General features: G+C 43.2%; 1 protein-coding gene across 1 annotated transcript in view; it reads right to left on the minus strand.

The window, feature by feature from the left end:
• Positions 1-636: 636 nt before the first annotated feature.
• LOC138799207 (alpha-2-macroglobulin-like protein 1) overlaps positions 637-23,758 on the minus strand; it is a 50,086-nt gene continuing 26,964 nt past the window's right edge. The window contains exons 18-36 of the mRNA XM_069980090.1: positions 17,713-17,926; positions 14,710-14,935; positions 13,889-14,015; positions 12,452-12,573; positions 11,758-11,818; positions 11,587-11,670; positions 10,529-10,705; positions 9,546-9,627; positions 7,737-7,893; positions 7,287-7,361; positions 6,949-7,111; positions 5,802-6,007; positions 4,682-4,897; positions 4,432-4,556; positions 3,689-3,779; positions 2,979-3,047; positions 2,492-2,594; positions 1,725-1,764; positions 637-777 (exon numbers count right to left, since the gene is read on the minus strand). Of these exons, the coding sequence (XP_069836191.1) occupies positions 771-777; positions 1,725-1,764; positions 2,492-2,594; positions 2,979-3,047; positions 3,689-3,779; positions 4,432-4,556; positions 4,682-4,897; positions 5,802-6,007; positions 6,949-7,111; positions 7,287-7,361; positions 7,737-7,893; positions 9,546-9,627; positions 10,529-10,705; positions 11,587-11,670; positions 11,758-11,818; positions 12,452-12,573; positions 13,889-14,015; positions 14,710-14,935; positions 17,713-17,926 (2,345 nt within the window). The 3' untranslated portion in view covers positions 637-770. The remainder of the gene's footprint in view (positions 778-1,724; positions 1,765-2,491; positions 2,595-2,978; positions 3,048-3,688; positions 3,780-4,431; positions 4,557-4,681; positions 4,898-5,801; positions 6,008-6,948; positions 7,112-7,286; positions 7,362-7,736; positions 7,894-9,545; positions 9,628-10,528; positions 10,706-11,586; positions 11,671-11,757; positions 11,819-12,451; positions 12,574-13,888; positions 14,016-14,709; positions 14,936-17,712; positions 17,927-23,758) is intronic.

Below are 23,758 nucleotides of genomic sequence, written 5' to 3' on the forward strand. Positions count from 1 at the left end.
GCGCTGCTCAGAAGGTTGGAAGTTTGGCCAATATATTTGAGCTGTCTTTGCTCCATATTTTTATTAATTTCCTATCAATATGTTACATAATGTGTGAGATGTACATTTACTGTAAAATAATCACTAATAGAGATGAGCCAATTTACAGTAGGAAAGAAGTGAAGGGGGAGATTTATCAAACATGGTGTAAAGTGAAACTGGCTCAGTTGCCCATAGCAACCAATCAGATCCCACCTTTCATTTTCCAAAGTGTCTGTGAGGAATGAAAGGTGGAATCTGATTGGTTGCTAGGGGCAACTGAGCCAGTTTCACTTTACACCATGTTTAATAAATCTCCCCCTGTGTTTCTATCTGTATTCCGCTCATCGGGCCTTATAAAGTGTTCTCTGCTCCATCCTGCTCCTTCCCAGGTGCTGGAAAAAAGATGGATCCAGTCCTGGGAAACTGGGAGAAGTTTCCCAGGACGGGATCCAACTTTTCCCAAAACCTGGGGAGGAGCGCTACGTAGCGGAGCACACTTCAAAGCCCCGCTGCCCGATGAGCAGAATACAGATAGAAACAAAGCGCTTTGCTTCATTCTTACTGTAAATTTGCTCATCCCTAATCACAGAGAATTGACACATTAACTTTAGAAGGAATTTTCTTTATGTTTATTATCATCACAATATCAAGAAAATGGTAAAGATGTCAAGATGTCAATAGGTGGAATATTCATTCTGTAGGTCGGAATCGGAGATCGGCATTTAGCAGAATAATTCTTCAATCTTCCTTCAAATCCTAAATAAGACAGAGAGATAAGATTTAACAGACAGATCTGTTCCTTCTTTCTGAACGATTACCTTTACTATTACCTTTACAGCGGTTATGGACACCACACTACATCTGCCCCAGTTTGTGAAAATTTACTTTTTAAGTAGCATTCCGCAAATGGTCAGCCAGCATTGACAATCTTAGTTCATGTTACTGGCAGATGTTACTCCTACAATGGGTTTTATGAATTTATCAGAAATTGAGCCATTGCAGTCAATTGGCTCAGTCAGGAATTGCATTTGTTAAAGGGCTTTTCAATCTTCCAGCATTTCCATCTTTCTTTTTTTTTTCTTTTTGTTCTTATAATGTAAGTATGTCAGATTGATAATTCAGAACTTCAATAAAGTTTGTGTGGGTAGACAAATCGACAGCGGACAAACTGGGACACGAGAACTTTATGTAAGGCAAAATGTCCTAATTTTGAACCCTTTCTAAAGTGACAGCCATAATAGGCTAGAGGCAATGTGGCCCGAAAACCAATCTCAGTTTTCTCCCAGACGCCAGCCAAAACGGGCTTGGTGTTTTCACAATCCAGTCCTGTGCTTATTTGCCATGGTTAAAGTTCTACTAGTGTAAGCCACCCTCGAAGAAGATATTTTTCCTACCATATATTGTTTAATGCTGTCCTCTAATTTGTTTGTCCTCAACTGTCAGCACAGGGACATCCTATGTTGCAGATATAAGCTTTAAGAATAGAGTTATATTGGGAGCGATATAAGCATCATCTATGTAGCACGGCTCATTTTGGAATAATCTGCCTGTTCTGACAGCACAACACATTGTTATTTATAGATATGCCAATACGAAGACAGATTAAAAGTTAATAATAGACTCATTTTCATTTTAAAGGGGTTATTCAGGCTTAGACATTGCCACTTTCGTGCAGAAACAGCACTCTTAGACACATCTCTTACCAAGTACAGGGCGAGTTGTATTCTGCAGTGGCCTGTTCATCTGAAATAAAAATGCATTGTTATTGGAATGCTTGTTTATAAAAAATTTTTATACATTTTTAAGCCATCATAGTATAACTATATGCATAGTTAGTACGGCTGAAAAAAGACACATGACCATCAAAATAAACCAAGTAGGAGATGAATGAAGAGAAGGATCTGGATGGGTAAATTCTAAACTTTTACAGCCACATTTCATGGTGTTCCCATGCAAACATGGCTTGGCTCTATGATTACCAGCTAAGCTAGTCTTCTAATGGGCATGATTGTGGAAACCTCTGATCTTGACTGTTTAACCTTCGAAATGTCGCTATCAACAGCATCTATGACATATAGTTTATTAGAAAGAGGGACATAGCTTCTTTGATCACCCTATGGATAATTAGAGTTGATTGAACCTCGGAAAATCCTAGGTTCGTTCAAACTCAAACATACCCGAACCTTCCGCATTAGATTGTCTTCACGGTCCGTGCGGAAGGAGGAGCGTGCCTGGGGACTGCCTGGAATTCTAGGATTCAGCCTAGGTAATAGGCTGAAATCCGGAATTCCAGGCGGTCCGAGGGTATGCTCCTCCTTCCGCATGGACCGTGAAGACATCAGCAATCTAATGCGGAAGGTTCGGGTATGTTCGAGTTCGATTGAACCTAGGATTTTCCGAGGTTTGATCAATTCTATGGATAATAGTAGATACCCCAATAAGAGTAATACGATCAAAGAGACACACTTACCTTTCTCATAGTAATCATAGATCCTTATAGCTGCTGGCCTCAAGTTCATCACTGGATATTCCTGCTCAACCAATAATGCAAAACTGACGACAGTGCGTCCGAGCTAAGGATTAGTCCCACAAGGGAGAAAAGGAAGTTGGGTACAAAGAGTTAATAATGACAGATAATACCTAGACAAGCACACATCCATTATTTATGGTAATGGTGATTGGAGCTTGTATTAGTCAATAAAACATCTTAATACTCTAAAAGTTATATGGGTTTTTCTTGTTGGGGTCTCTTAAAGTATGGGTTCTCTGGGAGATGGCTGGCTATCACCAGATAGTAAAGGTACAGTGTAGGTATGAAATCTGCATGTCTAATAGATGTTTCTCTTACGTTAACATGACAATTAACTGTATAGAACAATTTATAAGACTCTGATAAAATATATATTATGATAAATACAGTAGTAGTAGTATAAAAAAGGAAGTATTGTAGCTCAGACCTCATCCATGTAGAGGGTCAAAGTGTCATCCTCTTCTTCTGCTCTCTTAATTATCCCATAGGATTTCAACTATGAAACATTAAAAAAACAAAAGCTTTAAAGACAGCATTGTTAGCAGCCATTACCACTCTGTCACCTGATATGGTTACGAAAACCCCTGTTAACATTGAGCAGTAGATGTACTGCTGTGAGCCTTAAAGCAAATGTACCATCAGGTACATTCTCTTTAAGTGTTGGATAAGAATAGAACGGTGCCAGCATGGGGAAGCAGGTGTTGCAGTCCTTTTTTTGAACCGTGGTCTGGTTCCTGCGCATGGCGTACATCAAGTACCAGGCACTGGCTCGGGCTGAAGCACTGGAAGCAGCTCCATTGTTTCTAATTGAGCTGTGTCACAGAGGGGCATGTGTTTCCTTCCACTGGGGGTGGGTGGGCCAGCCAGCCTCAAGTGCTCCAGCCCCCGGGACTGGGGCTGTGCATGGGAACCGAGCCGTGGTTGAAAAAAAAGACCGCGGCACCGGCTTCCCCGTGCCGGCGCCATTCTATTCATATGCAACACTTAATGTGAACATACCTGATGGTACATAAACTTTAACATCCTACATCATACATGTCGAGCGGTACATATATTGCACTGAGGATAAGGGAGTTAAAAGCCAACACATCTTTAGTTGCGCTAATGGAGCAAAAATTTTACTTTACTAGCTCTCACCTGTTCTATTGAGCTCTTTAGTGGAAAGAAACCTGACAACATCTTCACTTCAACAAGGGCCATATTTGATTTCTGACGTGACCCGGTATATCTAGAAGGATCAAATATGATAAAATGAGGATTCTCTATTTGTAACATCTGCATGTGTTAGTACAGAACTTTGATTTCATCAGGTCCTTAAGCCCAGTGATGCATTACAGTACATAGTTATGTTGCCATTTCAGGTAAATACGCTGTGTATTATTGATAGCTTAAATTTGGGTTTCTATTATGTGGCTTTCAGCACTGAGTCCTCATCGATTGTGAAGTTCCCACCATAGTTCTAGAATGAGTAAAGGGGACACAAGCTACTCATTTATCTTGCCGAAATGGTGCAGTTCACGCTCAAAAGATGCATGAAATTAATAGTTGAACCTCTACATTTCTCCCTACTGAGCCTATGACTGTGCCAATGGGGAACCTCCACTGTTTACTAATAAAGGAGATCTAGATCATCGCTGTTCCTTTGGAACTTCCACTCACATCCGGACACTATGTACATAATACAACTCAACCCCATAATCTTTCATTGCCTGGACACTGCGAAGAACAAACGTGATTGGTGGGTTCCTGGAGTTGACCCTTCACTGATCACCAAGAGATGCCAAATCCTAAGGATGATCAGTGGTTTTAGTGTATTTACCATTTTCTTGGGGTATCAGACAAACCCTGTAAAAAGAATGGAGTTATCCATGTGCACTCACGCCACAAACATGTTGACTTGGAGCTTGGTGGGTTTGCCCCTGGTGCACTGAACTGGTCTTACATCTAATCGGATCATGAAGGCAGCATCATTCCTTTGGGGGGCCACATTGTATTTCAGTAGTGCCTGCGGAATAATGAGCAGAATTAGAGACTGTGCGTAAAGAAACAGAGCTATGAGGACTAAACCCAAAATCAGATAGATAGATAGACTAATGCTAATATTTACCAGATGATTGACATCTCACTGACCTGTACATAGACACACCTATTCCCACTTGATGTTATTGTGTACTCTCCAGGGACATCCGGAAGTGATGTTCTCTGCAGCAGAAGGCGGTTGTTGTTGTTCACATTAAACTCTTCCTGAAATCCATTAGTGGAAGTCACTGTCACAGTTGCATCTCCCTTGTCACGGAATGTGGCCTCTGCATATAAGGCCAAGGCCTGCAGAGCCACAATAGTGTCCTTCGAAAAGATTGAGAATGCTTGGTGTTAAGAAAAAGCTTAAAGAAACATTCTATTTTTGAGCATTTTTATGTTTATTTCCTAGAAAAATGTATACAAAATTTTTGTATAATCAAAGTAGGTAATGTTACAAATCGGTAAAGAGCAGATTTAGATGGATCATTTGCGACTGGAAATATATATCTGCTTTTTGTCTTTGCCATTCAGGTCAATGTGCAATACAGAGCTTCCTATTCCCTGCACAGACAAGAGTCAAAGAATAAAACTTTTGGTTTTTGCAGTTACCACTAGAGGGAGCTTACTGACTACTGTGTTTTGAATTAGTTTAATGTAGAGATGTGTTCATCCTTACCTTTTCACTAGTTAAAGAAACATTTTTAGTTTCCCGAAGTGACTTTTAGAAGCAATCCTTTGATTGTTAATAAAGATCAATGCAATGTTATTGCATTGATTTGTTAAGGGTTTATAAAGGGTTAGAAAAACCAAACAGCTAAAGCTTATAGCAAAAACAGGACCACCCTGTGGTTGTGTGTGGTATTGCAATTCAGCTCAATTTATGTCAAAGGACCTAAGCAGTAAAACCTCACTTAAACTGAGAACAAGAAAGTGACCATTTGTTTCTAAGCCTCAATAACTTTTTTAAATTGGTGATATGCTAGGCAGCCTGTTCTAGCAAATCTACCATGGAAGATATACAAGGCTTCAGAACCCCTCTTGCTGCTGTGGCAACCAATCCACACTTATTGTGGATGTGACATTCAAGCATATAGGTAGTTAAATGACTGTCATCAGTGTGATTGCTGATGTTGGTCATTGATGGTCGGCATTTACGTGTATGAAGTGAGCTCAGCTCAGTAAGTTCAATAATCGTTTAATAATGCATTTTAAAAATATGAATGACTACCTGAGTAGAAGAAAAGCCTCCAAAAGCATTTTGCTGCTTGCTCAACCAGTTCACAATCTCTGCTGCATAGACCAGGTTTTTTGTAGGCGCTAAGAGTAGAGACAGCAGCACGTAAGATGTCAATTCCACATCTGTAGATGGAGCCTGTCTCCAAAAAGGTTCATCTGATATTGGTTGGGGTTTTGGTTGCCAATACAGTTGTCCATCTTTGCCATGAAGCATGTAAAAAGGCCACAGAAAAAGATAAATATAACACACACAGGTACGTTTCAGAGTTACCCTTTCCTTATGTTCTTTATTTGCTCTTTTTACACCATGATAACATTGCTATTGATTGCAGCTGTGCATGGTAACGGGGGGTGAATGGCTACCCTTAACATAGTCAAGACAGTCAAGCATGTGTCCACCATTACCCTATCTTTAATCTAAATATATTTAGTTTAATTACCAGCTTAGACCGTGACCACACATCGTCTTTTTTGGCAGTTTAGTGACCTTTTTTTTTGGACAGCCATCATTTTGCGGGGAAATAATGATAGTAAAAAAAAAAAACATCCACCAAACAGCCAAAAAAAGATGTGTGGTTATGGCCTTATCCAGTAACTTTAGGTCATAGCTAAATAAGGTTGTTAACTAAATATGGTCCGAAAAAAACCCAATCTGCTTTAACTTAACTAATAAAAAGGTAAGGCTGGACACATCTGTGGTGAGGATTGATGTTATAAACTAACTTAAATTTCTAAGTATTAGAATGGCAGAGATGGTTAAAATTAATGCAAATACTAAAATAAGCTTACATTGAGTTTACATGATGGCTTTCAGTGTATAGTTTGTTAGGGTCCCAACCATGGTCCATAGATTAAAAGCACATTACCAGCTAGACCAATGCAGAGTCTCTTCTGCACCACCTTACACAGTGACATCTGTATACCGATGGTTGTCTGGTCCTGCAGATCATACTTGGCAACATTCAATGGGTTCCCCAAAAAAAAGTCTTTAAGCAGTTGCTTAAAAAAAAAAATTTAAGTTTCTTTTTCTGAGCCAGTCATGAAGCCAGGAAGTGACTGAATGTAATGTCAATCCCATGATATTCATCTATTGTATATCGAGAATGGTTTAACTGAATTAATGGTGCCACCAAACTTACCCCTTCTTATAGCTTTCACCTCCAGTCTATCCAGTATCATCTTCCTGTAACCAGCATCACCATATAATGTGAAAGCATAAGCGAGCAAGGCTTGGGTATACATATTATTAACATTCAGAGCTAATTGTTGTAGGCAAAGAACTGAACCTCTAACGAGAGGATCCTGGAAGACAAATACTCTCAGTTAGAGACTTCATATGGTCGGTATATTCTCTGTTTTTTTCTATTAGATATATGGGAAAAATTTTGGGAAAAAAAGTTTGATAATGGAGGTAAAGTTGTTTATCTGTTTCATGCAAAGCTTGTCGCAATATAATAAATATATGGTGACTACTTACTTGTGGAGATATACCCGCCTCCAACAGCGCTATGGTTACATAGGTAGAAAGGGACACATCGTCTTCAACACCTCCCTATGACATAAATATTACTTTGGAATAAAATTGATAAACATATTGCTCGTTGGATACATAATTTCCTTTAATTCTCATCAACATTAGTAAAATTGGTCCCATCTACTGTTAGTAATGGAAGGACATGATGGACTCTTCTCTCAATCAACCCCAGAACTCTGATACACGTCAATGGAGTAAGGGTTACCTTCCTTTACCATAGGAAAGAAAGAGAACAAAAAGAATTGGTGTTCTCTTCACTGAAATGATGGGTTGTGGAGGTAGGTGCCTACCAACCTAAGAAGGTAGACATTATGATGATATTTGGTAACTTTTCTCTGTGTTAATCTACATTCTATGTATAATGAATATAACAGAAAATATAAATGACAATACCTTCATAGACGTTTGGAACAGCTTGCCCACATTTCGAAAGCAGCCAGTATTGTATCGGTTTCTGGTTAACCAAGCATAGGAAGCGTTGAGCTGAACTTCATCAATAAAGATGTAGGGTCGAGATTTACTAAATGACTTTACAACAAAAGCAGTCAGCCTGAAAATATAAATGATGGAAAGTAGAAGAGGGGCCACATGCTGCCTGGACTTCCCTTGCATTCACTGGTGTCCTTTGATATGGTTTACTGTCATACAGTCTACTAATAGCCATATAATGTTGACATAGCAGGCCTATGTTTAAAAGAGAAGTCCGGGCAGACCTCATTTTTCACAAGCAACAGGGAGAGAGGTTATAAAAGAAATAACATGCTCTGGCCTACCCAGCTCCAGATCTGGGGGTTGCATACCACTGATCCAGTCCCTAGCTCCCCGGCCGCTTCATGGTCTTAGCGGGAACCCGAGTCATGACCTGTCAGGTCCGCTCAGCCAGTCAGCGGCCGAGGTTAGACCAATATTTTTTAGGAAAAGCTGTACAAATGCCCCATAGTATTGCCCTATGACCTCAGCAGGCTTTTGGCCAGGCCTAGGGCCTCTGCCAGGCTGCGGATCACCAGCACCTTCACCCTGCAGAGGAGAAAAGCAACACCATATGAGAGTCTGAACTGTTCATTCAGTTGGAAGAGAGCCAGCTAGGAAACAGTTCAGAGAAAGAATCAGAAAAAAACTAGGGACCTAACATACAGTAGGCTAGAGCAAGCTTCAGGTACCCTTATGCATCATGTCTGCAAACTAGTGTACCCTTACTCAAGCCATTGCTAGTCATTTATTCAATTTTTTCTTTCGGGGTGGGGATGGGAGAGGGGCTCATACATCATGACCAGGGGAGGAGGACGAGTACCAGTAATCCCACTATTGCCAATGGACCCCATTGCAAAATCTATCACAGGGCCCCTCAACTTTATTTATAATACTGGCTTTCTCATATGGGAAAGAGGGAATTTATAAACACATAGAAGATTTTCGGCAGAACAAGACCACTGGGTCATCTAGTCCGCCCTTTTAGTATTTTCTTTCTTATCATCTTTGGATAGATATATGTGTATCCCAGGCAGGTTTAAATTCTGTTATTGTAGATTTACCAACCATATCTGGTGGAAGTTTTTTCCAAGCATCTACTACTCCTTCAGTAAAATATTATTTTCTTATGTTGCTTCTGATCTTTCCCCCAACTAACTTCTCACTGTGTCCTCTTGTTTTTGAGTTCAGTTTTTTACTAAAAACACTTTCCTCTTGAACCTTATTTAGTCCTTTAACATACTTAAAGGTTTCGATCTATACAGATTCAAATCCTTAAGTCTTTCCTGATATGTTTTATGTCTGTCACCCTCCAAGCTTTTGTAGCCCGCCTTTGAACCCGCTTTGTTTTATCAATATCTTTTAGTAGGTGAGGTCTCCAGAACTGTATTTCAGATGTGGTCTCATTAGAGCTCTATACAGTGGGATCACAATCTCCCTCTTCCTACTGGTTATACTTCTAGCTATACAGCCCAACATATGTTTTTCCTTTCTCCACCGCCTGGCTGCACTGGTGACTTATATTAAGGCTGTCAGAAATCACTACCCCTAAAACCTTCTCTTCTGAAGTCTTTGCCAACACAGAACTGCCGATAGATCCCCCTGGGCCCAGGACCTATATAGCTACATCCCTGCCTGCAGCATTTATGCTCTCCTTGGGATGTCACATTGTCACGGCCAAATAATAGCTATTCATTCATCTTAACAAATTTCTAATTGAATTAAAAGACCCACCATGTATTTCCTTCAGGGTCACCTTTACCATATGCGCTGTATGATCCATCATCACGTTTATACGTCAACTGTCTCTGGTACCCTGGAAAACCACAAGGAATATGTACAAGTTTCTGTATATAACATACATATCAAATATAAGCCAACTAAAAGCAAAGATTCGTAATTCACTAAAGATAAAAACGAGAACCTCAGTGTCATGAATGTGCCTGTGCTGAACTCCGTGCGCCCCTCAGCTTGTGCTGTGCGTCTGAGATGGCGCTGATATTCAGTGTTTTGTATTTCTTGTGCAGTTACCTGAACCCTGAATGAACACTGACCTATTTCTAGCATGATGTTCAGCCCCACCTGTCTGCTGTGTGCTCTGGCTATTTAGGAGTTAAACTGCTGCCAGTTCTGATCCACATGTGATTCTGTTTGGAACCAGGAGCCTTGTCCAATAGGGGTCTGGAACTGTCTCCTGGTTCCCTATTAAGTGTTTGGCTGAGGCTCATTCTAGTGCCGGTTATTGAGCTTGTCTCAGCCTGCTCCTGCCTCTGTTTAGCTCTGTGTTTATTCTGACTATTTTGCCTTGTATTCTGACTATCCCTGCTTGCTGCCTGCCCCTGACCATATTGCCTGTTTATTGACCTTGCTTTTTGGATTGTGTTTTTGTACTGCGCTGCCCGATTGTTGTGACCCGGACTGTCGACCATTCTTTTTTGTGTTTTGTCTGTCTGTCTTGTCTTTGTGTCCCACCTAGCCAGTGCAGGGACCGCCGCCCAGTTGCTCGCCACCATCTTAGGGCGGATTGTGGCAAGTAGGTAGAGGACAGTGGGCGGGGCTGAGCTTAGGGCTCACTGTCTTGTCCTGCTGTCCGGTTCCTAACACTCAGGCATTAATTATAATATTTATTCTTGTGGCTACGTTTAGAGTTTACATCCATCTCTATGGCTCGTTATGAGCTCATCATTAGCATAAAAGGAGAATCCTTAATTCCTCACCATTTTTCATAAAGTTAAGAGCTTTACTCTTTATCTCACTGTTCAGTTGATTTGTCTTCTCCAGATATTGCAGAACAAAAATATTTGGGGCAAAACGAACCATATTTTGTTCACCGCAACCAGAAGGCATGGTCAGTAGATGGTCTAAGTGCTCAAGAGTTGTGCCCATCATATCCCCTATAGGAAAAAGAAGCAACAGTCAATGGAATATATTTTAGGGTCTTTATAATTGGTAGCAGTAAACAAGTACCCATCGGCATGATGATCTTATTTACAGAATCTTTACAAGGTTCAGTCAATCATGTGGCAATTTTAATTTATTGCAATCAGCCATACATGCCCTTCTTTAAAAAGCCACAAAAAGATTTAATCAGTCAATGGTCGAATGTTTTCCCATTTGTTCCGTGATTGGTCAAGAAATAATTCAGCGAAGGTTAGCAGATGCAAGGACCCATAAAGGTTATCGGCAGTGGTAGACTCTTTTATTTTGTAGAAATTGGTCCTGACTTATAATAAGATGGACCCATCCTAAAGGGAACCTGTCACCAAGAAAATGCTATCTAATCTATCGCCATCATGTTATAGAGCAGGAAGAGCTAAGCAGATTGATATATAACTTTATCGCAAAAGATTCAGTATAACTTATAACATATTGATTGAAATCCCTGATCATTCTGCGTTAAGGAGTCCAGTGGACGGTGCCACTCAATTGTTTGGACTCTTTAGCATGGAGAGATCAGAGATTTCAAATCAATAAATTACAAGTTATACATAATCTTTTGCCATAAAAATATATATCAATCTGCTCAGATACTTCTGCTATCTAACATGATGCCAAAAGCTTAAGAGTACAAACACACACGGCATATACGTTGCGTATTTACTGCTGCGATACGCAGCAGATACGCAGCAGATTAGATCTAAATAACTGAACACAGTGTCAAATCTGCTGTGTATCTGCTGCGTATCTGCTGTGTGTGTTTGTACCCTTAGTAACATTTTCTTGATGACAGGTTCTCTTTAAGGCATTTTTTCAAGAAAAAAAAATCATTACTCACCCACCACAGTCACATAGGCTCTCTCAGAATCTTTTAGAATATTTCCAGGTAACTTCAGAGAAAATTTTTCAGTTTTTGAATTCTCTAAATAAAAAAAATAATTATTAAAGCAGCAAAAGATGTTAAAAAAATAACCTCCACCTTCAGTTGTCCAGTAATGAAGGTGCTTACCTTGTCCTGCTTTGATGCATATCATAGAGTTGTGAGACTTCTCAACCAACACCCCACCTGGCTGAAGACCCAAAGGAAGAACAGGCAATGAAAATACAGTAAAAAGATAATAACGGCCAAGGATTTAGTAAATTGTATTACATAATATAAAGATTTTTTTTATAAATTATAGGCTTCTCTAAAAGCTTTGCTCTTCCCACTGCTGCCCTCTCCAGTGTTGCTGCCTCTGACCATTCATTTTTACAAGGCCCAAATAGAACAGCACTGCAATCACTAAAGTTTTGGGCAGGGGAGTCATGTGACCCACCCTTATATCTCAGCTGTAAAATAAAGCTAAAGCATTCCTATTGGTCAATAGGAATGCATAACACAATATATAAAAAAAATAAACTTGTCCTAGAAAATCCCCTTAATGTACAATTAGAGATGAGCGAACCTGGAGCATGCTCAAGTCGATCCGAACCCGAACTTTCGGCATTTGATTAGCGGTGGCTGCTGAACTTGGATAAAGCCCTAAGGCTATGTGGAAAACATGGATATAGTCATTGGCTGTATCCATGTTTTCCAGACAACCTTAGAGCTTTATCCAAGTTCAGCAGCCCCCGCTAATCAAATGCCGAACGTTCGGGTTCGGATCAACTCGAACCCGAACCCGGTTCGCTCATCTCTATGTACAATATATAAGCTCACTTACCTTAACAATGAGCGGCTTTATCACCGTGTCAATGTTCCCCTGTCTAGGAACAAGGGGCACCTCATTATTACACAGTTCTGGAGTATTCACAGCTTCTGTCCTCACAGTGATGTTCACCTCCCCTGGAAGAGGATATAAATACATTATTTATAGGACTGGACCTCCTCAGTAGCCTGACACTTGCTGTTTTGTGGACAGAGATACTTGTAGTCACATTGTTTAAAAAATTAAGGAAACCAAAAACACTTGCACAACAACTATAGATATACAAAAAGTCTTTATTGAAGCTCAATCAATTCATAAAAGCAGCTAAAATAACATATGGGATAGAACACAGAGGTCAAAACCAGAGGGGGAGAAAGACATCAGTGTGGTATTACATGAATGAATAGAAAAGAGTAGGTGGTTGCTACAATGTAATCATGTTAGAGCACTGCCATCTAGTGGTCATTACTAGTTATGGCACAAAAAACAGGCTTCTAAAACATAGAAAGCCAATGGTGACTAAAATTACTCAAAAAGGATATTTCAAAAAAGATTACAAATGCTGAGGGAAACTGGTATGTAATCCCAAAAGTAATTTTCAAAATATAGGTGGGTAGATACAGTAGTCAACCCACCATAGTATACAGAGATTATACACTTATGCCGTTCATGATATCAATACCACATAACCACCACTGAGGTCTTACCCCCCGTCCAGCACAGCAGCCCGACGTACGTTTCGCTCACTTCATCAGGAGCTAAAGAATTAAGGAACATATCCATTAATCTGAATAAGAGGAGGGATGGGGGTGAAGGGGGCAGAATGGGTACTTTGTAGAACATTGTTTCCTCCCTACTGATTCAGATTGAAGGATGAAACCCATAAGGCATAACCTAATCTGTCCAATAAATCTTGTGGCAGCTTATTCACTGAGCATATAAATGAGCATATAAAGTAAAACATTCATTTTCAGAACTCTTTCCATTGACCTGAGTTCGCTTTTTTTTTTTTTTTAAACTTTTTCCAGTATGTTTTTGACTGTTTTTGTTCCTTAATATGATAGCTGAATTAATAGATCCTATTCTTTTCTACGATGTTTATATCCTCTTCATGCCAGTTTCCCACCGCTGCTTTTATTAGTGGTGACAGATGGGATGGACCCTAACAGATTTAGGTGACTATAATGTGCTTGTATATGTGCTTGTATATAATATATATAATAAAGCCTTAGGTTCTGTTTGCATTTTCATTACGGTCCATATTTTTGAGTGTACATTATGTTTGAACAAGGTACAGACGGATACAGATGTGTCCAGCCTTACCTTTCATTTAGATAAGTTAAACAAACACATGTTCATGCAAGTATTTCAGCACGGTATCTTAGGAGTAGCAGATTAAAAAAAACTGCTAAGTCTTATCCATTTTTTTTTTACCAAAGTTTTATACTTTACCTAGCTTAGCAGCTTTTACGTTCCATTGAAATGTTTTACTTTCATCCGCACACAGGCAGCTGCTGTACTGACACCTCGGGCAGGCCTCCACTTCTAGCTCAAGGGAAGGTAGCAAAGTGGTTTGGACCTGTCCAAAAACACATCAATGAGTTTCAATGACATTTATCTAGAGACATTCAGACTTGTTTTATCTAGAACATGTACAGTATAGGTAGTTGGTTTGTAAGGCAGGCAAAAAATGAAATCAGAAAGGTGAAGGTTTCTATAATCACGATTCTTTCAATCTAAGGACAATGTCTGTTAGTGAAGAAGATATGTGGCTGTAAGCAATTTTTTAATTTTCTGCAATGGTTGAAATTGGCAAGTGTAGTTACAAGGGGTAAAGCACATGGCTACCTGCGCCACTCCATGTCCAGCTGTTCGATTATGTTCTATGGAGCAGGTGACATGAGCGGGAAGAGGACTGTGCTGCATCACGTTCTGCTCCCGGCTCTCTGTCAATTGAATCAGTTTTGATACATAGACGATCAGTTAGAGACCCGCTGATCACATTACACAGAACCTGTAGAGGACCAAGCTGAGGGTATTCCTCTCCCACTTTGTTCTCACAATCGGTACAGGTCTGACCTGAACCGATCAAAACAGTTAACATGTCTCTCTGACATGAAAAGTTGCTTATAATGACATTGACATATCAAGCCTTGATGGAAGCAACAATGATCTTTCTTTCTAACATTTCTAAGCCAGATTTACTCTGCAGTGATCACCAGTGGGTGGACTGTACCATGAAATGATTACATAGAATAGGATTGTCTCATCACCTTTATACACTGCTGTAGGTAATTAAACACAGAGGCTTTTAGAGCAAATGTTTCTCCTCGGACCACAGAGTATGGCAGGGCAAGCTCTACAAAAAATGGCTGGAAAACTCTTAGGGGTATGGGGGGTGATAGGCCAAACCCATTTGGTCCCATACACATGGCTCCTGCCGTCCAGTCTGTAATGGTGTCTGGAGCTAGGCGATCTATCTTGGTTGTACCGGAGTTACTGAAAGATAAAATGTTATCTGCTAGTCAATGAGTCTATTAGAGTATACTGTGGACGTTAAGTTGCAATGTTCCAATGTTACAATATTTGCATAAAATAGGTATAAAACGTGGTCCTATTTTGAATTTAATAATGTGCTACATTGAAGAGAATGGAAAAATATCAGCCTGTGCATACCTTATTAAAAAAGTATGTATTTCCATAGACTTTAATATAGCTTATTATTAGATTTATCATACGGACCCATTTTATACTTGTGTTACAGTTTTATTCTGCTTTCATTTTACTGTGTGTGAACAAAGCCTTAGTCATCTGCCAGTCCCAGACAGCTTCTCCCCACCTTGGTGGGCTAGATTGTGGAAACCTCTTTAACTTCATTGGATTCATCGGAATTATTACACAAGATTCTTCATAAGATTCATTGGAATCAGGGCTGTATCTGCCATGAGGCGAAGTGAAGTCTTCGCCTCAGGTGACAGATAACACAGCCCTTGAGGGGGGCGGCATCAGCGTCCTGTGTCCTTGTCATTACAACTAGTTACGGCTCAGTGCCCAGCTGTGTTTCCTGTCAGTTGCCTCATGAGAAGCGCTGAGGAGGCACTGGAAGCCTCGTATTCACAGGTATTCACATCACATAAGACATAGATATAGTGTCTCCTGCTGTTAACCCTTTCAATAATGCAGAGTTATTATACTCTGCATCACTTACACACTGCAGAAAAGAAAAAGTTAACAGCAGGGGGGACGCTATATTATGTCTTCTCTGCACTGCCCAACTCCGAGCTGACCTCAGCATAGTGCAAGAGCAGGAGAAGAGGCATAAAAGTAATGTTCTGCTCTACTGTTAACTCTTTCTGTATTGCAGAATGTAAGTGATGCACAGTAATACTCTACATTCTGCAGTACTGAAAGAGTTAACAGAGCAGCCCGTTTTATGGCTCTTCTCCGGCTCCTGAGGTAAGAGGTCAGCAGTTGCAGATTGTTGTTTGGGGAAGCTGCCTGAAGCTCTCAGGGGGCCCATAGTGACTCAAACAGTTAAAAAATCTGGTCATTGCACACTGTTATCTATAGTGCTGTCCCATACACACTGCGATGCTGCACTGTGCCTGTCCTGGATCTTCTCTCCCTGACTATTGCTCTGAGGTCCCTGCAGTTTAGACTGCTGTCCGGTCACAGGATAGGATACTCAGCTGAGGCAATAATCATGTTGAATGGGGGGACCTGGGAGGGCTGGAGTTCTTGTATGGGGAATGTGCCGGGCACTATGGGCATGGTAACATTACAGGGAATGTGGGGAGGGCCGGGGGCATGATAATCTTGTAGGGGGAATGTGGGGGAACAGGGATATAATGTACCTGACTGTGTTTTATATGTACCAGACTGTGTGTATATGTTACTGTATGTGCATATATTTGGCTCGCTGTGTATGTAAATGTATACTGGATTTGGCCAGTAAGTATGGTGGCAATATGTTTGGTTGTATTTGACCATACGCATTTAGCTGGGTTCATACTACGTATATTTCAGTTAGTATTGTGGTCCTCATATTGCAACCAAAACCAGGAGTGGATTAAAAACACAGAAAGGATCTGTCCACACAATGTTGAAATTGAGTGGATGGCCGCCATATAACAGTAAATAACGGCCATTATTTCAATACAACAGCCGTTGTTTTAAAATAACAGCAAATATTTGCCATTAAATGGCGGCCATCCACTCAATTTCAACATTGTGTGAACAGATCCTTTCTGTGTTTTTAATCCACTCCTGGTTTTGGTTGCAATATGAGGACCACAATACTGACTGAAATATACGTAGTGTGAACCCAGCCTAAATTAAAATGCATTTGTTTTGGTACAGAAACAGTCCCGCATTGTCTGCAGAGGATTCAGTCAACTTACTTATGATCTTTAGTGGTAGTGGTGGTTGGGGGGCGGGTGGAGGGGGCGCTTTGTCAGTTCTCGCCTCAGGCGGCAGAAAAGCTAGAATCGGCCCTGATTGGAATTATTACAGCTGTCTGGTCAGTCTCCAGGTTGAATAGTGAAATGTTCTTATAAAGTCCAAATATTGGAAATTATGATGTGCTATCCAAGGTACAAGATACAAGCTTTTCAGTAATTTAATCTTTGGAAGAAGGGTAAACTAGCTTTTCCTACCAGAGTCTAATCTGGCAAGTCTGTTCCTGAGTGTTTTCGATGGTTACCATCTTGGGGTAAACATATATTACAATGTTTTCCTTCTTGACTTGACTAGATGTTGCGAAGGGATTTTCTTTAACAAGGAGATGCATCAGCTTACATTCACTTTAAGTAGTTGTTCAGGACTAGAAAAAAGTTCAGCTGTTTTACGAGGAAAAAGAGCCACATATGTCCATAGGCTTCCTGGTAAATAGGAATCAGTTGCAATATCAGGCACAGCCTTTGGACAGACATGGCACTGTTTCTGTAAAAAGGCTATTTTCTGTAGTTACGAATCATCCCTTTTAGCTTTTTTGTGTGCTCCATATATATATATATATATAATATATTTCCCCCCAACTTCAAAGTAGCATCAAGTTAACAGGTAGAACTATGTAAAAATGGCTCTAATTCTTAAATGCTGGAAATAGTAAGTCTATTATGGGAAAAGGGGGAGGGGGGTGTCTTAGAAGGTGTCACTGCAGATGAGCAAGAGGGAGAGTGAACAGCTGCTAAGAACCTTTTATGTAAGTACTGCATGTTCAGCTGTAGTAACATTTAATACATATTTTTTCATAACAAAATTTCATTACAACTTACCCAATAGGGGTCAGATCCCATATCCAAGTCTCCGGGAAATATTTTCTAATGATCCCTATTTTTTCTGTGGATTCAGGAATTACATTGGGAAACTCCGGATATGCTCCTAAAGGAGAACCACCAGCAGCAACACCGAGATCAGCAGCAAGGTAGGAGGTTGGAGGTACACAACCAACTGAGCCAAATGCTCTTGCCATGCCTTCTCCCAAACCAGCTATAAGAAGAAGCATAATTATTACCATAACGTAAAGGAGTTATCCAGCGCTGCAAAAACATGTCCGCTTTCTTCCAGAGACTGCTGCTCTCTTGTCTCCAGTTTAGGTTGGGTTTTGTAACTCAGTTCCATTAAAGTGAATGGAGCTTATTTGCAATTAACGTCTGAACTGGAGACAAGTGTGGTGCTGTCTCTGGAAGAAAGCGGGCATGTTTTTGTAGCTGGATAACCATTTAATGATTTTTGACTCCATAGAGAAAAAAATTCCCATTTTAGAAACTGAACAATGAACATGCTCACTGATCAGCAGGTTGCCGACACTGGACACATCCACTGGGACGTCCCACACTCCACCAGGAGTACGGGAGGTCAGCTGGGTATTGATTTACACCGCCACCCTGTCCACGTGGGCACAGGAAGACTGGTAAAGCTGCCACCAGCTTCTCGTTGAGATATAATAATACTATATCGGGCCAGCAGCCAGCCCTGAGTGATAGCGTTAGCTTGCGAACAAGGGAGTGTGGGTACATTGATTGAGACAAAAGAACAGCCACAGATTAAATAGGATATTTAATTGCCTTAAAGCGTAACCGTAATTTCAGGGTCATTTTTTTGAAAACATTAAATATCAACAGTTCAAGCGATTTTAAGAAACTCTGTAATAGGCTTTATGTACTGAAAGAGTTAACTTCTGGACTAAAAAAGCAATCTCCTAGCCTCCCCCTCACTGCAAAAGAAGCAGGATTTCTCTGTCCATTATGTGGCTATGGAGAGGGGAGGGGCTGTTAGGAGTGACTGAGCACGGAGGATTTCTGCAAAGCACAACACACTCTAATCTTTTCTCAGTACATTCATAGATAAGCACTGACCTGTCTGAAACCTGATTCCTGCGTTTTAGGTGCCCAGAGAGTCTACAAACAGCTGACCTTCATGTCACCTCTTCCTGCTCCCTCATCTCCCTCAGCCCCTTCATAGGCTTACAATGGAGAGAGCAGAGCCCGTCTTCACTGGCTTCTCTGTAATGAAGACGGATTTGCCTGATAATGCACAGATAAGAAGTCAGGGGGGGAGGCAGGGAGATTGCTTCTTGAGTACAGAAGGAGGCTTTTTTGGCTGATGAAACCTATTACAGAGTTTCTTAAAATCGCTTATACTACTGATTTCTGCAATAAAAAAAAACATGACAGTTACACTTTAAGGCTGGGTTCACACTATGTATATTTCAGGCTGTATTTGGTCCTCATGTCAGGTCCTCATAGCAACCAAAACCAGGAGTGGATTGAAAACCCAGAAAGGATCTGTTCACACAATGTTGAAATTGAGTGGATGGCCGCCATATAACGGTAAATAACTTCCATTATTTCAATATAACAGCCGTTGTTTTAAAATAACAGCAAATATTTGCCATTAAATGACGGCCATCCACTCAATTACAACATTATGTGAACATAGCCTTTCTGTGTTTTCAATCCACTCCTTGTTTTGGTTGCTATACAGCCTCAAACATACAGCCTCAAATATACGTAGTGTGAACCCAGCCTAAGGGCGCAGTAAACAACACACAATATACACAGAATAATATATACAGTGGTCAGAGACAAAGTACAGGTGGTAGCACAGACAGTTTTAGCAATTGGTCGTTACCGTAATTTGGGTGGTAAAGCGAAGCATGGGAGGCGTGTGCTTGCTGCGTTGGTTTTCAGGAACTTCTCCGACCTATCGTCATGGCCTCCCCGGAAAAAGAACAATGGGTCCTGCCTAGCACCTGGGATATATACACCTGGCCAACACGCCCAGGGGTGGGCTGGTCTCAGCTACTCCCCCTTGGGCTTACAGCCCAAAACCCCTATAACTCCAAAGTGGGTCATATCTTCCTAACACCAGGTCATAGGGAGATGGTTCTGGTACCATTGGGTCCGGCTGGGCCCCTAGAACGTTTGGAGACCAAACACGACTCCTTTACCCAGCTTGGTTTACCAGTTCTCCGTATCTCCCTATCCCGGGCTCCCAAAGAGGAGTGAGACGCAGAGGGACGTTCGGGTGGGTCAGGCGATTCAGAAAATATACTTTTCATATGGCTAGGCTGCACAGAAATTCCATAACTCATTATGGAATTATGGTGTCACTCAGTCTGGAGATATTTGCTCCGACCTAGGTAGGGGAATTTGTTATCAGGGTTTTTGGATGCCTGTTGGCCTCTGAGTGGGAATTTTCACCCTTTTCCTCACACCTTCCCCCTTTAGAGGGCGCTAGGGGGCAGCACTTCTCTGTGTTCCCCCGTGCGCCCATCTTCAACCTCCCCTCTGCGGGATAAACCATCTGCGTTGCCATGGTTACGGCCGCTCTTGTGGCGAATGGCAAAGTGGTACTGTTGGTGCTCCAGGCTCCAATGTAGCAACCTCCCATTCGTCCCAGACACTGCGTGTAACCAGCTGAGGGGGTTGTGGTCTGTTTCCACTGTGAAGAAACACCCATATAGAAACGCCCAAACTTTGCAGGGCCCACACTATTGCTAGGCATTCCTTCTCCATCGTGGAGTAGGCCACCTCCCTCGGCAAGAGCTTCCGACTCAGGTACAGAACGGGGTGTTCCTGTCCTGTAGAGTCAACCTGGCTGAGCACCGCGCCTAGACCAAAGTCACAGGCGTCAGTCTGTACTATAAACGGCCGCGTGAAGTCGGCTGCTTGTAGTACTGGGAAGATTGACAAGACAGTTTTGAGTGCCTGGAAGGCTGTCTCGCAGTCGTATGTCCAATCAACTGCGGAGGGCAGCTTCTTCTTGGTGAGGTCTGTCAGGGGCTTTGCCAGGCTACTATAGTGAGGAATGAACCTCCTATAGTACCCAGCAGTGCCCAGGAAGGACATCACCTGCTTTTTAGTTCTGGGGGTGGGCCAAGACGTGATGGTATCCACCTTCCCAGGCTCTGGCTTCAGAGCTCCTCCGCCTACCCGATGCCCCAGGTAGTGGACCTCACCCATGCCTAGCTGGCACTTTTCTGGCTTGATTATCAAGCCTTCCTGGTGGATACGCCATAGCACCTGCGACAGATACTCTAGGTGATCCTCCCATGTGGGACTGAAGATGGCAATATCATCCAGGTACGCAGCTGCGTACCCTTCAAGTCCCTTAAGCAGCATGTTGACCATCCACTGAAAAAAGGCAGGGGCGAATGGCATGACCGTGAATTCATACAGTCCGAAGGGGGTGATAAAGGCAGAGCGTTCCCGTGCCTCATGGGTCAGGGGAATCTGCCAGTATCCCCGGCTCAGATCCATGATGGTCAGGTACTTGGCCCGGCCAACTGATCGAGCAGGTCATCGATGCGAGGCATTGGGTATGCATCAGTGACCGTGACAGCATTGAGCCCCCGGTAGTCCACGCAGAACAGGGTGGTCCGGTCCTTCTTTGGGACGAGGACTACAGGCGAGGCCCAAGCACTGTTGACGCTTGGATGACCCCCAGCTTCAGCATCTCGTCAATCTCCTGGTGCATGTGCTGCTGCACTTCCAGGGAGACCCGATATGCTGACCGCCGGTCGGGGGGTGGCTCCCAGTATCCACGTGGTGGACGGCTGTCTCTGTCCTTCCGGGCTTGTTGGTGAACAACTCCTGGAAGGATTGGAGGGTAGCCCACAGCTTGGACCGCTGGTCCGTTAGGAGCTGCTGGCCAATCTTCATATCCTCAATGGATCCACCCGCCCTAACCTGGGCGAGCATATCTAGGAGGGTCTCCCCCTCCCCTTCCTCTGGCAGGTTGCATACAGGGAGGGCACAAGCCTCCCGATCATGATGCGCCTTCATTATGTTCACGTGGAAGGCCTTCCGCCTTCCCCGGGCCTGGTCCAGGGTGAATAGGTACGTCACAGTGCTGAGCTTCTGGTGCACAAGGTATGGGCCTTCCCAGGCTGCCTGAAGCTTATCCTGGGGCACAGGGACCAGTACCCACACTTTTTGACCCACCTGGTAGGTCCTTTCACAAGCATTCTGATCGTACCACTGCTTCTGCTCAGCCTGGGCTTGCGCCATATTGTCGTGCACCAGCTGGGTCAAGGCCTGCATCTTATCCCGGAAGCGCACAACATATTCTATGACTGACACTCCAGGGGTGGCTAAGTCCCCCTCCCAGGCCTCTTTCACCAGAGCCAGGGGTCCCTGTACACATCACCCATACAGTAGCTCGAAGGGAGAGAACCCTGTTGAGGCCTGTGGAACCTCTCTGCAGGCAAACAGCAGGTGTGAAAGGTACCGCTCCCAGTTGCGCCCGTGGTAGTCAACCAACATCTTAAGCATCTGCTTCAGGGTGTCATTAAACTGCTCGCACAGGCCATTAGTCTGTGGGTGGTAGGGGCTGGTCACCAGGTGTTGCACTTGTATTTGCCTACAGAGCGACTCCATCAACTGCAACATGAACTGGGTCCCCCGGTCTGTGAGCATTTCCTGTGGAATATTTCCAGTAACGCGGTGGCCACCTTGTCGGCCCGAATGGATGACAAGGCTACCGCTTCTGGGTACCGGGTAGCATAGTCTACTACCGTTAGTATAAAGCGTTTCCCAGAGCTTCTGGGAATGGACAGGGGTCCAATGAGATCCACAGCCACCCTCCTGAAAGGCTCATCAATTATGGGCAGAGTTACCCGTGGGGCTTTGGGCCGCGGCCCCGCCTTCCCCACCCTCTGACAAGTAACACACGAACGACAGTAGGCAGCCACCTCGGGCCCCATTTTTGGCCAGTAGAAATGCTGTGCTAATCTGGCCTTGGTCTTAGTGACCCCTAGGTGTCCAGCCATCGGAATCTCATGTGCAATCCTCAATAACTCCGCCCTGAGTGGATAGGGTACCACTAACTGTCGATCCCTGGGACATGCCTCCGATGAACTCCGCTGGACCGTCACTCGGTACAGCCGACCTTGGTCCCAGACCACTCTCTCAAGGTCTGAGTCCGAGGGAGGCTGTGCCGCCTGCTCCTTTAGAGCTTTCAGGCTGTTGTCAGTCTCTAACGCTGCCTGAAACTCCTGACTGGACGTGGCCAGAATAGATGAGACCGCCACATCCTCTGTCAGATCCCCGGGACCTGTGTCCTGGCCCCCGTCTGATCTGGCAGCCACTTGGTCGGAAGAGGGAAAGCTGTTGGACCCCCAAGGGACCCCTTTTGACCCCCGGCATTCCCACTGCGCGTGACAGCAGCTACGGTCACTGTCACCGCTGGTAATGCCCGTTTTCCCTCGGCTTCCGACCAAGTCGCCAGTTCAGACTGACTACCTTGTGGTCCGGATAACCCAGTTGGGGAGGGACCCTGCCTTGTGGCCTTACCTGGGAGCTCTACCTTCTCTGGGGCACCCCCTACCACCATGGCCTCCTCCCCCTCAGCAGCAGTCTGCTTCCCGTTTGTCCCCTCGGGGAAACCCTCGGAGGACAAAAGGTTCCCGCAGGCTTGCTGACCATAAGCAAAGATATCCGAACACACATCTAAATTGACCTCCTCCCCACCACAGGGGGATGAACACATATCATCCATCCTCACACCCCCAACATTGGGCATATCATTCACATTTCCTATATCTACTACCAGGGGGGACTTCGGGGGGTAAGACCTTGGGGGTTCAGTGGCCACATAATGAGACACTAGCGCCCCAAGTCTGTCCCCAACAACACAATGGCAGGGATATTCGCAGATACCCCTACCTCCCGAACCCCATGTCCAGCACCCCAGTTCCACTTCTCTAATCCCAGAGACAGCCAGAGTCTTTCCTGGGGCCAACTCCTGTGGGGACACCAGCTCCGGCCGCACCAGAGTCTTCTCAGCGCTGGTGTCCCGAAGTCCCATGGCCACAGC

The sequence above is a fragment of the Dendropsophus ebraccatus genome, chromosome 8 (assembly GCF_027789765.1).
Source record: "Dendropsophus ebraccatus isolate aDenEbr1 chromosome 8, aDenEbr1.pat, whole genome shotgun sequence".
Classification (NCBI taxonomy): Eukaryota; Metazoa; Chordata; class Amphibia; order Anura; family Hylidae; genus Dendropsophus; species Dendropsophus ebraccatus.